At 37.8% G+C, this 16,478-nt stretch overlaps 1 protein-coding gene across 2 annotated transcripts in view; it reads left to right on the top strand.

Moving 5' to 3' along the window:
• Nucleotides 1–16,478, top strand: part of CHL1 (cell adhesion molecule L1 like) — a 225,564-nt gene that overhangs the window by 186,692 nt on the left and 22,394 nt on the right. For both annotated transcript variants that reach the window (XM_069562132.1, XM_069562131.1), the window contains exons 16-20: nt 5,266–5,390; nt 9,357–9,458; nt 9,632–9,829; nt 11,158–11,228; nt 15,888–16,110. In XM_069562132.1, coding sequence (XP_069418233.1) covers nt 5,266–5,390; nt 9,357–9,458; nt 9,632–9,829; nt 11,158–11,228; nt 15,888–16,110 — 719 coding nt within the window. The remainder of the gene's footprint in view (nt 1–5,265; nt 5,391–9,356; nt 9,459–9,631; nt 9,830–11,157; nt 11,229–15,887; nt 16,111–16,478) is intronic.

Here is a 16,478-nt window from a genome sequence, read left to right as displayed (position 1 = left end):
ACTGAGTGACTCACACAGCCCCAGAGGAGGAGCTGGTGTCCTGTCCCTTCTCCCTCCCAGTCTCACTGGAGTCTATCTCATGGGCAGAACCTAAATCATATCTTGAACCCTTCCCATTAATTAAGTGTGGACAAGTACATTTTTGAGCTGTCCACTTTATTGTAGATAATATACAAAAATAGAGAAGAGAATATAGAATAATGTATGAATAGATGCTGACTAGTTCTAAACATTATTAAGTACATCTAAGAAAATGTTATTTACTGAATACATATGCTATCTTTTGAAAGCAGAGGACAGTTCTCCTTTCTTTTGCATTGTTGCTGAGTTAGGTATTAAACAGTGGCCATGTTTGATCCAAGTCTTACCTGCAGGCTTATTTTGTTATCCATCATTCTGAATGTCTAACTCTAAAGATCCTTAGACAGGACTTGCTTTTCTGCACGAGGTGGTGGCAATGTCATTATTAAGAGCATGGGCTCTGGAGCCCAGAGGCCTGGATTGGAATCCCAGCATTGTCATTTACTGGGTTTGTGACCCTAGACAAGATGCCTAACTTTTTCTGTATTTTTAAAATTTTTATTTAAGTAAAATTTTTACAGTGTTGTGTTATTTTCGGCTATACAGCAAAGTGAATCAGCCATCCATATACATATATCCCATTTGTATTTTGTCCTTCCTTCCCATTAGGTCACCACAGAGCAGTCAGTAGAGTTGCCTGTGCTGCACAGTAGGTTCTCATTAGTTATCTGTTTTACACAGAGTACTGCCTACACATCGGCCCCAATTTCCCAGTTCATCCCACCACAATGCCACCTTTGTATCCACACATTTGTTCTCTGCATCTGTCTCTATTTCTGTTTGGCAAATAGGCTCATCTATACCAATTTTTTCTATATTCCAATACATGTGTTAGTATTTCTGACTTACTTCACTCTGTATGAGAGTCTCTAGGTTCATCCACATCTCTGCAAATGGCACCGCTGCATCCCTATTTATGGCTGAGTTTATTCCATACGTGGCACATCTTCTGCATCCATTCCTCTCACGGTGAACGTTAAGCTTGCTTCCACGTCCGAGCTGTTGTAAATAGTGCTGCAATGAACACGGGGGTTCATGGAATATCTTTTGGAATTACACTTTTCTCTGGGTTGCCTAACTTTTCTGTGCCTTAGTTTTATATTCTATAACATAGTTTAGTTCAGAAAAGTTTTTCAGGGTAAGTTCATCATAGGATTATTGTGCATTAACACCAAGTACTAGAATATACTCACTACACAGTCCAGTTTAGTTGTGATGACCCATTCTACTCATTTCTCCAGTACTCTTGTCTCCTTTCTGTTACCTGGTTGGTCTCCTTTGGTATTTGTGAGTGTGTGTGCTACCTCTCTCTAAAGGCATTGATTGGTCTTAGCCTAGGTACTTAATTTATTCTATCGCATCTCTTCTGTAAATGTAATGTTGGTGGAAAGACAGCATACGTACTGCAACCAGTTGTCAGGGGCATAAAAGAAGAATAGCGTTGATATCTAATAGGCTACACACTGCAGCAGAGATCTTCAGCCTTTGGTTAGGTGTCAGTCGATTCATCAGCTGCTCAGATATCCCCAAATTCTCCCTCTGTTTTCACTACTGCCTAGTTATCTGGGATCCTCCATATAATCTCTGGGTTATAGCTGAGAAGGAAATCAGCCCCACGGCTTGTTGGTGATGTTACCCGCATATTTAGGCCCTGAATCCAGACATTCGAAATAGCCTCTTTCTGTGACTCAGTTTTACAGCTTCTGCAGAATGCTGGCTCTGGCTATCTGGTCACCTAAGTAATGGAGATATTCTTCTAGTTTTCTTTAAATACGGGTAGGGGGAAGGACAATAACCTTAACATAGAAGGGATATCTGGGGTGGGAAGGGCTGGGAGTGACTGTTGCTGGCTAGTCTTGACTGGAGACAGGAGCAGGTGTGAAATTTTAGCAGGAAGTTGAGATCACAGGTGTCCACTAAATTTCTGTAGAACCATTAGTAGGCTCCTCTCTCCCACCTTCTGCTGAGGTGCCTTTTCGTCACTAGGCTGGGAATCAGCTTTTTACCTAGAAAGTGGTTAAATTTCTGATCCAAAGACACATAGAGGGGGAAAAAAGAAGTGAAAATACCTGCTTATCTTTCTTCCTGCCTCCTGTCACATACAGGGGTGTGATGAGTGTTGAAAACTGCCACCCTGGGCCTTTATACCTGCCGGGTGCCTCATGTTATTTTAGTGCCTCTCATTCTTGCTTTCTCTTGATTATCCTCACAGCAAACCTTTTAGGAAGGCTGGAATGATATCAAGGCATTTTCTGTGGATTTCTATCCTGCAGGAGGCTCTAGACAATACAGTGTTGTTAACATAGGAAAATGAAATGGAAAATGGATGTGATATCAAACCATTTGTAAAATTTCAACTGTGCTTAACAAATGTAATGCAGACTATCATGACAACAGAGTGAAGGACTGCCCTGCAGGGGAGATTGCAGTGGGGTTTGGGATGTGTCTATATGTCTGTGAATATGAGGATGAGAGGGGAAAGGTGTCAAGAGCACAAGTGGGAAGGCTTTACCTTGGCATCATGGAAGGGGTACTTTTTCCCCTTGAAAATTGCAGCAAATGAATGGGGTAGAACTTATGGCTGGAAGATAAGCATTCAGAGCTATAAGGTGTTAGATTAGGCAGAGATTATAAGGATAGAAGGGTCCCTTCCTAAGAAATGAAGAACTAAGGTAGTTTGTTCAAGCAGAAAGGCAGAAGGAATGGGGAGTTGGGGACATTAAGAAATGTGATGAGTTATGAGCCAACAATGAGTTAAATCAATTTGATTAATATTAGTAACACTCTCTGAGCATGTACTAAGCCAGGCTCTGTACACCAATCATTTTGTGTGTTTTTCCCTCATTTACGTCTGCTGAAGAGAAAGAAAATACTATTATAACCATTTCTTAGATAACATGAGTTAGGCTCCAAGTTTTGTTCAGGATTACACAGTCATAGTTGGAGCCTCAAACATAGGTCCCCAAAGAGAGAACCATGTTGTCATGTTGTCTGGAGTGAAGTTTGGCTGTTACACAGACAGACTGGAGCAAGAAAACAGTGGAGGTTAACATGGGTTGGGGACTAGCAAGCTAGATGTTTCAGATGAGGGAGGTGAGACATTGCAGGTGATGGCAAGGTTCTCAAGGAAGATAATTAAACAGGCAAAAACAGGAGGAAAGACTAGGAGGGACAGAGATGAAGATGAAACCAGAGAGCAGGTTCTATAAGTAGAGTAGAATCCATTTTTTAAATGTATAATATGCTTAACAAATGTAATGAAAGCACTTCTTCAAGCAGAATACAGTTGACCTCTGATGGAAACATAAGAGAGACCTAAAGTGTTGTGTTCTTATGCACTGAGAAATTGGAGCTATTTCTTATTTCTGCACAGCAAAGTGCATCCTTGCTAACACAAATAGTCAAATTTTGATATGAGCGAGAATTCCCTAGTTATCTTGTTCAAATGCAGAGGCCCTTGCCCTGTTCCTAGAAGTTCTGAATCAGAACCTGGACTGAGGCCAATGCATGGAATTTTAATAACCTCCCTTGGTACATCATAGCTACCACATTTCAAGAACCAGTGGGTCATTCTACCTTGATTAAAAATACGCACATTTCTGCATTCTTAAAACACAGAGCATTACAGAAAAGTTGCCCTTTCTTTCTGGCCTGAAGCAGCTGCGCACTAGGGGATAAATCTTGGCCAAAAGATCGTATATTTCAGCTTATATTTCGGCTTCTCTGGGCCCTCGTGGATGTGCAGGGCTCAAACAGCCCTCCTGAAGAGGTTATTAAATCATATTTCTTCATCTAAGCAGGTAAACTTTTCAAGGTTGTAAGTTTATGTAATATTCTGATATTTGTACCAAATGGACACATAGCTAACATGAACTGAGAAGCTGATTTATATCAAAGCTTCTTCATTAGAATTATAGTGAGTTTCTTGACTAGCAATAACAGGTAGTATCAATTGGCAAATTGTTCAGTTATTGGCATAAAGCTAAGGGGCTGACGTTGTCTATCATCAAAGGGAAGAACCATATTTAACTTCACTACACTTTTAAGTGGCTTCTTTTAACTCAGAATTTTAAACAGTTTATATGAGTTTTATATTTTTAAAAAATTATGTAAGATTTTCTCTCCTTCTCCACAAGGAAGACATTGTTTATTTCAACCAAATAACAAACTGCTGTGAACATATCTCAAATTTAATGGAACTTTATTTTTAAAAAATGACTTGAATAACTAGGCTAATAATACATAGGCATAGAATAAAAGGTATAATTTATTTTAAAAAATCATGTAAACTCAATTAAAAATTGGCAAATGGCACCCCACTCCAGTACTCTTGCCTGGAAAATCCCATGGATGGAGGAGCCTGGTGGGCTGCAGTTCGTGGGGTCGCTAAGAGTCAGACACGACTGAGCGACTTCACTTTCACTTTTCACTTTCATGCATTGGAGAAGGCAGTGGCACCCCACCCCAGTACTCTTGCCTGGAGAATCCCAGGGATGGGGCAGCCTGGTGGGCTGCCGTCTATGGGGTCACACAGAGTCAGACACGACTGAAGCGATGCAGCAGCAGCAGCAGCAAAAAAGCAGCAAATAATTTTCAAAAAGAAGTCCTACTCTGCCATCTAGTGTTCAAATGAGTCACAGTTTAATTTGTATCAGATCTTAATGTGCATTCTATGTGGGAGGTTGGAAGGATGGAGAAAAGGGAAAGTTGTCAAAGATAGATTACCACACTTGAACTGAAATATCCTGGCTCTGTAGAGCTGAGGTGTGACTCAGGAATACATCTTTGTAAGAAGCACCCTAGTTGATCCTGTGTAGGTGGTTTCCCAAATGTGCATTACGAATTATTCAAATGTATCCTAATTATTGTACAGTCTTTAGACATACCAGGCAAGACAGTTTCATCACTGACCCGTGAATCACAGATGGTTGGAGTTCATAAATTAAAAACAAACAAACCTGATCCCTTTCATGCCTTGTAGACATTTTTGTGCTTTTTAATAATGTTTTATCCCCAGTTTTCAACTATTGAATTCTCCAATAAGATGCATTATGTGACAGGCTTTTTTAAAAAAAATTCTTCCTTGAAATATTTTCCATGGGGAATATTTATTTTCGACAGGATTACATTTCTTTTGTTTCTATTATTTTCATCCTCATCACAGACTCACTTTTTTCCTGGCAGGATAATTATTGATGGAGCTAATCTGACGATATCTAATGTCACCATGGAAGATGAAGGTATATACTCATGTTCAGCTCACACGGCTCTGGATAGCATTGCTGATATGACGCAAGTAACTGTCCTTGGTAAGTGTACTAACTAATAGAGAAATCTTGGTTCATTTTTTTCTATATTACTGATTAAATTCACTGTTCTTGGCAATTAAGCCAATGATTATTAAGCCTGTGCATGTTTGTTAGTTTGAATTTTTCAATTAGTTACCCTACTTTAAAATGCTTTTACCTCTTCTTATTCTAAAGAAGTTAAGTAATGCTTAATTTCTTTTTTCTGCTTGGGTACTGTTGCCAGAAGCAGTGGGAGGTGATGCTATCAGCAGAAAGAAAACTGAAGTATGCTTGAGTTCCCAGGACCCTTGAGCTGTATGCAGAGAAATGTGGCTGAGGGATAGAGGTGGGCTAGGGTGGAGAGCTCAGCGTGGGGTCCAGTGGTGATTAAACAGTGGTCCTGATCTAAACCAGAGGCTGGACCAAGCTCAATTCCCAGGGCCCCATTCGGAAGGAGAGGGAGGAACTTGAAGGGTTCTTATGCAGAGAAAGGCTTCTGATTTTTTAAAAAATAATAATTCTAATTAGAAAGCAATGTGCATGCCCCTTTGGCATAATCAGTGCAATTATGCTTGCAGTCATCCATGTTTACAGCTTGTAGACTGCTGGATAGCTCTCCTAGTTTCCCTTCTGGATTCGGTCTCACCTGCTCTCTGAATCTGGAAAATGGTGGCCATCTATAAACCGCTTACCCTCAAGCTTTCATTTGCTTTGGCCAGTGGGGAGCCATGGCAGGAGAGGTGGTGGGTGGAGGGTGTGTCCTCCGGATACTGCCTCCCTGCAGGCTGGCTGTGTGCCTCTGCCATAGTCATCTGTGCTCTGAGAGGCTTTGTCCACACAGCTCTCCCTGGTGGAATTCTAGTAACTGCCCGCGCCTACCCACCACCCCTCACCCCAGATATTCTGCTCATATCTTTTGAGTCTTTAATACAAACTCATTGAATCACCTTAAGTGGTGTGACCTGTTTACTTTCTGCTGGGAGCCTGACAAAGACATTTTTCAGTTCAATTCAGTTCAGTCACTCAGTCATGTCTGACTCTTTGCGACCCCATGAATCGCAGCACGCCAGGCCTCCCTGTCCATCACCAACTCCGGGAGTTCACTCAGACTCACGTCCATTGAGTCAGTGATGCCATCCAGCCATCTCATCCTCTGTCATCCCCTTCTCCTCCTGCCCCCAATCCCTCCCAGCATCAGAGTCTTTTCCAATGAGTCAGCTCTTCACATGAGGTGGCCAGAGTACTGGAGTTTCAGCTTCAGCATCATTCCTTCCAAAGAAATCCCAGGGCTGATCTCCTTCAGAATGGACTGGTTGGATCTCCTTGCAGTCCAAGGGACTCTCAAGAGTCTTCTCCAACACCACAGTTCAAAAGCATCAATTCTTCGGCACTCAGCCTTCTTCACAGTCCAACTCTCACATCCATACATGACGACTGGAAAAACCATAGCCTTGACTAGACAGACCTTTGTTGGCAAAGTAATGTCTCTGCTTTTCAACATGCTATCTAGGTTGATCATAACTTTCCTTCCAAGGAGTGAGCATCTTTTAGTTTTCTCTTTTTACTGTATTTCAGTGGCTAGCACTTAGTTTTTGCTTTAGCTTGCTGACAGTCCTTAAAAGTGGTTTGGTGAGAGAAAGTGTTAATCACTCAATCATGTTCAATTCTTTGCGACCCCATAGACTGTAGCCCACCAGGATCCTCTGTCCATGGAATTCTCCAGGCAAGAATACTGGAGTGGGTTGCCATTCCCTTCTCCAGGGGATCTTCCCAACCCAGGGATCAAACCCACATCTCCTGCATTGCAGGCAGGTTTTTTAGTGTCTTAAGCCACCACGGAAGTATCTTAAATGCCATGACCATGTGTTTAGATAAATCCTTACTATTAACAGGCATTTGTATCCTTAGCACTCTGGTCACTGGAATTCACAGGGAGGTTGCCTCCCTTGGGTATAGAACGAGAGGAAAGAATTCAGTCCCTCTTGAGGTAGGCTGGTGGAAAATGAGTTAAAGAGGCTGGATCTTTACTAGTGAAGCCAATGACCACTTTATTTCAAGTGAGATAAATGACCATCATGTTTCAAGTGAAACAAATGACCACCTAAAAATCCCCCACAATGTTCAGTTTTTACCTATCAGATGATAAGTGGTATGGACTTGGTTCAAAAGAAACCTTTTTAGGAGATGTATTTCAGCTACTTCAGGGAACTAAAAGCAGAAAGGTTCAGTCCTAAGTAATCATTCCAGTAAGTGATTCACTGGATAAAATGGTTAAAATTTAGGTAGACTGGAGTTTGTCCCAGGTACAAATTTAAATGTCAATGTCAGGATCCATGGGCTTTGCCCTCAAGTATTTTGAGCAATGGCAAAGAGGCTGGCGTCCTTACCACCTGATACATGCCACGTAAATTTTCTTGTGGAATTTGATGTGTCAGTCTTGTAATTAGGCTGCCATCTTCTTGAACTGTTAAAGTTTGATAATTTTAAATAGTGACTATGAGTATATGTACTATTTATTGATGAAGCAATTGCCAGATGTTTTTAGAATGAAAATAAAATAATGAATATTTAATGAGATAGGGGGCATCCTCTTACCACTTCTTGGAGTTTATACCTTCTTTTTTCAGGTCAGTCTCTGATTTTAAGAAGCATAGCCCCATAACTGACAGTAACAAATGTCAAATCCATGTATAGTTTCTAAAAGACTTTTTTTTGCTGGAAAGTCATTTTTTAAAGCATATGGTTGACCCTTTTCAATCAGAAGTTACTTTCAAAAGCCCTGCCAGAAGCATCCTTTAAGAGCAACATTTTTTTAGGTCTCAATTGCAGTCCATCTATCATAGTTCTATGTGATTCTCAGAAAGAGCAGATTTTAATATCAGACAAAACAGGCTGCACTGGTTGTTTCAAGAAATTTGAGAAATAGTAGACTTAGTAAGTGCAGAAGACAAGCTTAAATTCTCTGAGTTCAGATATCCTCAAGCCTGTGGAGGAAATAAATTCTTATTTAGGGCTCTACAGTAAATTATCATTTAGGATTCTACAGTGTGAACGTAGTCACTGACCACATTTTAAAAATAAACATGCTGTCTCCTGAAGTGAAAAAACAATGTTTGTCAGTATCAATTCCCAACAGTTGTTAAATACAGGGATAATGGATGTTTTTTCCCACTTGGAGAAGAAAGCTCCCCTAAGAAGGTGTCATTAAATATGACTTTGATTGTCTCCTCTGAAAAAAAATCTGTTCTTGAATTTACGAGAGAAGTCAAACCAAATTTTAGAAGTCAGGATCATTAGTGATACACTTTTTTTTTCTTTTACTGTTCCTTTTATGTTTAAAGTGCCAGAAATTTCCGTGTCTTTAACACACTTAAAATTTGTCATTGCCTACTCAGGTTTCTAGTCTGTCACAACATTTATCAGCTCAATATCTTCTTCCAATATAAATCCCTTTCCTACTCTTCTTTAGAACTCCAGGTATGATATGCTGATAATTCGTTGTTATAAATGAAAAATCCAAAGCATGTTGAAAAGAAAGCCTACATTCATGTTCTTATTTTCCTGTACTTATAGGACCTAAGTTTATGATGCTTATATGATAATTACATGCATGATTTAAGTGATAATACACTGTTTACTTAGTCACAAAACATTTATGTGCAAGGCACTGGGGATGTAAAGATGAATAAAGTATGGTACTACTCTGGAAGATGTGTTTAGTCCCATACAAGAGATGAACCAAGCATATAAATAAGTGTATGAGCTGTATTAGTCATAGTAAAGGGAGGTAATACTTACAGTCGGGAACAGATGTGGATGAACCTGCATTTGAAAGAGAACCAGCAGGTCAGGTGAGATTTGGCGGGTCAGAGTGGAGGCAGGGGCATGGAGGGGAAGCAGAGGATTGCAGTGTGCCTGAGTGAGGAAGTGGGATTGACAAGGCACTGATCTGCCTTTTCCTTACCTTTATTTTTCATTATTAATCAGATGTTCCGGATCCACCAGAAAACCTTCACTTGTCAGAAAGACAGAACAGAAGTGTTCGACTGACGTGGGAGGCTGGAGATGACCACAATAGCAATATCAGTGGTAGGGAAGACTTGGGGTAGCTGCGCTCTCCAGAGTTAATATTAAAGCCATTGGTGCATGAGTGGATTATCCATAAAACATCCTTTAAAACATTTAATATTGTATATAAACCTTAGTATAACTTAAACATTCTCAGTCTTTTCTAATGTGTGTTTCTGTGTTCCCACTGCCAGAATATATTGTAGAATTTGAAGGAAACAAAGAGGAGCCTGGAAGGTGGGAAGAACTGACTCGAGTCCAAGGAAAGGAAACAACAGTCGTGCTGTCTTTGGCTCCATACGTGAGATACCAGTTCAGGGTCATAGCCATGAATGAAGTTGGGAGAAGCCAGCCTAGCCACCCATCAGGCCATCATGAAACACCCCCAGCAGGTATGGACGCTCACACCTCAAGTTTCTAACAAAATATTTTAGTTTGCCGCATCCTTGAATATCTTTTTAAAAACAGGATTGATGGCATGGTGTAGGATTTTAGATTTCCTCCAGTAGAGAATTAACAACACAGAAAATAGTCAAAGGACATCAGTCTTGTAAGTTGTATATAAATGTTTGAGGAACATGAAAAAGCATTATTCTGAACAATTTCTGATAGCTGAGTATTATGTTAAAATCAGATACTATAAGTTGTAAACTAAAGTTCAGTGTATATTAAAGTCAACTTTCTCTTTATTTTTCTCCTCATTTCAACTTTCTGAAGTAAAACTCTTGACATGTTATAGATAGTGCATTCAATTTTTACTGCATGTAATGCCATTTTATGCATTTAGTGTATTTTTTATGTCTCAATAGTGAAATAGATATCTAATATCTACCTAAAATCTCAAGAACCAACATGCTGTAGTATATACAGAATTCAAAATATAATATTGTAAATGTGAGCCTTATATAATGTTATAAATCAATAAAGCAAAATATTGATAGTGCTAAAATTTATATTACTGAATTGGAAATGATGAACAATGTGGTCATAGCATGGTATTTTTTCCCTCTCTGAAATAAAAATGCTGGGATATAATTCCCTTTGGGGATTGAGAAAATATAAGCAGAGATAATAATCAGGTACTTGTATGATTTTAGTTTAAGTTCATCTTGGCACTAAACTGCATGCTTAACCCTTCTTATAGAATAGATTCATCCAAATATATTTCACGGGGGCATTACCTGCTGTTTCCCATTTGATGCCCCTAAAACTCAGCTGTTGATATTAATATATGACCTTTAATTTTATTCATGTAGAGGCAAACATTCATATCACATTTCTAACAATAATTTGAAAAGAAAAAGTAAAGCAGATTTAAAACTAAAATGTGTATTTAAATAGTGTGTTTAGAATTTTAAGAGCAGGTTTAAAATGAAGATGGGTAAAGTAAACCTTCTATTCTCCAATGACTAATAATTATATCAATCCATGAACATGATTTTACTCCTTATATATATATATATATATGAAATATGCTTTATGTGAGGTGAGGTGTGTTAACTATTGTGGTGATCATTTCATAATATGTGTAAATATAATATGTGAAATATATACATTCTAAAATCATTATATAAAAGTGCTATGAATCTTTTTACAGACTGGGCCAGATATAAATACATGTAATCAAAGTTATGTATAAATGTTTTTTATGGGCAGAGGGATGATATATCTATAGATCATACAATGGGGAAAAGTAATTTTCATATTTATAATTTTTCAGCTCCAGACAAGAATCCACAAAACATAAGAGTTCAAGCTTCTCAACCCAAGGAAATGATTATCAAATGGGAGGTGAGGATTCTTTATGTTTTACTTATTACCTTTGCGTTCTTTTTACTTTTATTAGGTCCACATCCTAAGTATAATGATAGAACAATATCCTTTAAGAACAGATGAAAACTATTTATATATTTTATAAATATATTTTATTTGTATGTTTTAAAAAGTCATTGTGATTAGAGTGTTGTAAAATAGAGTTTAACTGTGGTAGATAATTTAAGAAAGTTTTTATAGGCTGATTTCATTATAATCGATCCCCCAAAGTTTATGATTCCTAATATTTTTATTAGCAATATTCTTAATCCTCTCCCATTCAAAAAAAACAAACAAACCTACTGATAATCTTTCACTGTCTTTTGGTGCATGGCCAATAAAGATTAAGCATATCAAAAGTAGACCCCCTAAGGAACAGTCACCGCTTACTAAGCACTGTTAGGCATTCTGTGTACTCATATAAAATTCTGAGACCAATGTTGTCAAGAGAGCATCATTAATACTGTATCCTAGATATAGAAACGGGTCCACGGATAGACTGGCCCGTCACTATACAATTAGAAATCAACAAAACTAGGATTTCCACATGAATATCTTTGAACTTACTCATTTTCTCATATATATATATGTATATAATATTGAAAGTTACTAAAATAGACTTTCCTCTTTGAATTTTGCACAAAAGTTTGTATCTGCTCAGATGACTTGAATTTGTTTTAATGCCATTTCTAAATTTCTTCTGTAACAGTGGAAGATGTTACACTCCTCTATTTTGACATGTTTCATGAACAAGTATTTTAACTTACTTGAAAGTAGGTTACCATTTAGCGATTCTAATTAATAACAGATTTCTGATACTGAAGTCACTGAATTTTACAAGCATTTTTTAATGTATGCTGGAATATATTAACTTATTTCCACAACTTATTCCACATGTGATTTTTGGAAGAATTTTAGAAGGTACAAAGTTTGATTTCCTTTTTTCTTCATCATGGATTGGTCTTGTATGATAACCGTGACCATACCTACAAAATATGTAGTCAATATTTTTATATAAAACTAACCCTTTATTCCCATTTCAGTGAGAGTAACCTTTGCAAACTTAAAATTTGAGAAATAATTGGCAATATACAGAAGTTAAATATAGTCAAAAATAGTATTATTTTCTTGAACATATGGCCACAAATAGCTGCTACCACGTTTAAAATTATGTTAGGATCTTATCCTTTTAGAGTATCTATTGTCTTTTAAATTCCATAGAAATTTCTATTAGATAGATGATATAACTGGATTAGATGACAATAATAGTGTATAATTATCAGGTCACTTCCTCAGAGAAGTGCACCATTTTCCACTAACGTTAGTTCATTAATTGTCACGACTCCTCTGGGAGGCCTATAGTAGCTCCATGCTGTCAGCATCACATTCAGAGAAGCTGGGGCTACAGCTTTGTGATCGTACCCAGATGCCCTGACTCAGTAATGAAAAGCGAGCTGGGATCTGCAGTCCTTCCTACTGATCATCCTGTTCATAAATCACTCTGTCCCCACCCCCAAAGATGCACAAGACTAATTACTAGTGCTCTCTTCTTGGAAGACTGGGATTAAACTATGAAAGTGTTTACAGTTTGTCTTTGAAAAGTAAATGACATGTAATTTAGTAATTAACTGATCAGAGGAAGGAAATAGAGATTTGGAACTAAGCTGACAATTACCTTCATAATATATTCCATTGTGTTTCATGTCATTTTGAAATGTCAGAGGCCTAATAACTATAAGCATAACCAGTGAAGTTTAAGAACATTTACTCATCAGTTATTCTTTTGCATGAATTATCTTATAAACTGGAGTTAAATGCCAGCTATTTCCCCAAGTTGACAAGCACACAGTATAAATTGATTACCAGATCCCCTCCGAAGATTGACTTACAAAATGATTCCTATTTACAAGATAATGATCAGAGAGGAGCAATTTGTCTTAAAAAAAAAAAAAAAAGGAAGTAAACATTGATCTTTCACAAAAGGATTAAATAGGAACAGACTGGTTGTCCCTAATGCTGTTTTGGTTTATGTTTTCTTTTTAGCATTAACTATGAATAAAAGTATTATGAGGTCCTTAGTTTATATATGGCAGTCAAAAATAGTCTTTGTTTTCCTGAATGTATAATCTAGTTCGAGGGACAGACAATAGGCAAATACAGGAGAAATAAAATAATATCATTATGAAACAGTCAATGGAGAAAAATACAAACTTTTACTTGTAACTTATTAGTGAATGTGCATTTACTCATTGATATGTGAACCTTATTTTATAGTCAAAATGGATTTCAGTTATCTTATTTAACTCATGTTCTATTGTATATACATTATCTTTATAAATTTGGCACAGTAAATATTAAGAACTCACTTTTTTTTAAAGTGACATTAAATTTTAACTTAATGATAAAACTACTCTTTTTAGTTAACATTATCTTCTAAGATAATGATGAGTTTATACTTTATTCTTAAGTATAAATGTATGTATGTTGCATTTGAACTTCAATAAAATAGCAAATATCTAATCTCACAGATTCCAGAAAATGATCAAAACAAACAAAAACCCATTTCATTAATGTTTGGGAAATAGCAGCTTCTCCAGTTACCTGGTTATATGATCACAGCCAAGTGGTTTAAGCCCTCTAAAGGATGTAGGACTTACTGTTTCTACTATAATTGTAATCAGAAAACCACCAGCCTTAAAATGAACTTAGGCAGTACAAAAATATCTATCCAGTTTCTAGTCAGTATAAACTTGCTTTGTTCATAGATCTCTTTGAAAATACAATAGAAGTATAGTTTTGTTCTACAAAATTATACATAGAAAGTGTTACTAGCAGTTCCATGGGTTTTCAGATCCTTTGAAGGGCATCCACAGACCCCATCTAGAGATGCCTAGACATCAAATTAAGAACCTCTTACAGAGATGCCTTTCTTAGGAGCAGCTTCATGAGGGGAAGGAATGCTGGTGATCTTCCCCCACTCCCCACCCCACATCCCTGGTTACTATGGTTTGTTATCTTTGTTTGGGATCTATTTGTGAATTTGTTGAGGTTTTGTTGTCCACTGTCTGAAAGCGAAATATGAAGTATCCCTGCAGTTTCTTTGGGAGTCTAGGCACCAAGGAGGCTGACAATTTAGGTAAGATTTATTTCTTAACAGTGTTACCAGGGTGGCACAGTTTAAAATTTTTCAGAGAGCTTTATCAAATGCAACTATTTTTCTTGAAGCAAAGCATGCATAAACTGAATAGTAGTATTTGTACATATTTATTGTCAGTTGGGACTGAAGGTAATTGTAATTCCAGATTGTAGAACTGGAACTAAAAGCTTGTGGCCTGACTTATCTGGGCAATGTGACAGCCTCTGGTAAGTTTATCTATATGAGAGTAGGAAATATCTTGGAGCAAAAGTTTGAAAGCAAAATATAAACAGTGACTGTGAAAATCTCAGAAAGCTTTTGATTTCATATTTTTTCCTTTTAGAGAATTTAACTATTAACCCTAGAATAAGCACCAGACTTCAAATTATTGTGCTGATATACTACTGTTCTTTTAACTTTATTCCATCCAATCCCTCTATTAAGTACTTATAAATTAATCTGAGTCAAGAAGTATTGCAAATTCTATAAAAACATTATATATGGTTATTGAATCACTTGCATATACAGACAATTATTAGTTATATAAGTGACTCTTATAAATCTATGGCTAAAATCAAATTTTTATGTGTTGTATATAGTTGATTCATTTAAATGCATATTCCCATTTTCGTGATATTAAACAGATGGTTTAAATCACATTAATGTTTTTTAATTAAAGTATTTAATTAAAAGCTAGAGTGGAAATAACCAATCTCCTATTCAAGAAATTCCTCCAGTAAATATTTCTATACAGCAAAATAAACTGGAGGATGGGGAGCGCTTTCTCGTAAAAGAAACAGAATGGGCAAGGAGCTGGGAACTATTGTATTATAAAGAGGAGCTACATCTTCTGGGTACTGATGCACACAAATACGTATTATCCAAAAATATTTACTTGCTCTCTCTCTTCTCTTGGAAGGAAGATGGGGGATAATGGATGGAGTCAGATGGAAAGAGTTTTGACTGAAAAGCCATGAAAAAAATCCCATTTATATTTAGGGATCCTGGAGTAGGAAGTGGCAGCCCACTCGAGTATTCTTGCCTGGAGAACTCCATGGACAGAGGAGCCTGGCGGGCTACAGTCCCTGGGGTTGCAAACAGCGACTAACACTAAGGGAACGCATAGCCATGTCCTTTTCATTTCTGCAGTTCTTTAGGAATGAAAAAATTAGAATATAGAAGAAAGTGTCAAGAAAAGCTAAAACTTTCTATGGAAATTCTTAGTAAGTTCTTTCATATATGAACAGTTAGAATTAACCACAAGGGCATAATCCAGACATCGAAATTGTGGGATTCTTTCTACTTGGGGAAGGGAAGGAGCAGCTCTCAAGCTTAAATGAACAGAATGACAAAACTTTTCACAAGCATTTCCAAACCAAAGAGGGGGATTAAAGATCTCACCAAAAATGATCCCTTTTTTGCCACATTTCTTGTACCACTTAGGGTGGCTTCTCTGTCCCCTAACCCAGCATATCTGTGATCATGCCAACCTTCTGTTTTAGCCTTTGAAAGCCATGGAGCAGAATGGACCTGGACTGGAGTACAGAGTGACCTGGAAGCCACAGGGAGCTCCGGTGGAGTGGGAGGAAGAGACAGTCACCAACCACACCCTGCGGGTGATGACACCTGCTGTCTATGCGCCATACGATGTCCAGGTCCAAGCCATCAATCACCTGGGCTCTGGCCCTGAGCCACAGTCAGTGATTCTCTATTCTGGAGAAGACTGTAAGTGATGTACCAGCCAGCACCACCTCTAGAATAGCTTCTCTCAAGTACATTGCACCCCTGTCGAGGAGCATTTTTGAGCAAGTACTGCATGCAAAGAGGCTATACTTACAGGGGGAGATAAAAAGAAATTGAACACATGGTTTCTACTTTAGAGCTGACTGTGGGAGAGTTGTCAGAGGGATGGTGAGGAAGAACATTGAAAGGTTTAATTTTATTCAGTTTCCCCCAAAAAACTACTTCCATAATGAACATCAAAGACCTGGAGCCATCAGTGCACACAGTTCAGCAGCATGACTCTTAGAAGGTGTCCAATCATATGTGCCCTTACTTGTCAAGGACCTCCTAACAGCTGCCTGCTGCCACAG

This window comes from Ovis canadensis, chromosome 19 (genome assembly GCF_042477335.2).
Source record: "Ovis canadensis isolate MfBH-ARS-UI-01 breed Bighorn chromosome 19, ARS-UI_OviCan_v2, whole genome shotgun sequence".
NCBI classification, from domain to species: Eukaryota; Metazoa; Chordata; class Mammalia; order Artiodactyla; family Bovidae; genus Ovis; species Ovis canadensis.
Note: the sequence above shows the minus strand (reverse complement) of the source record. Positions and strands in the feature narration are given on the sequence as shown.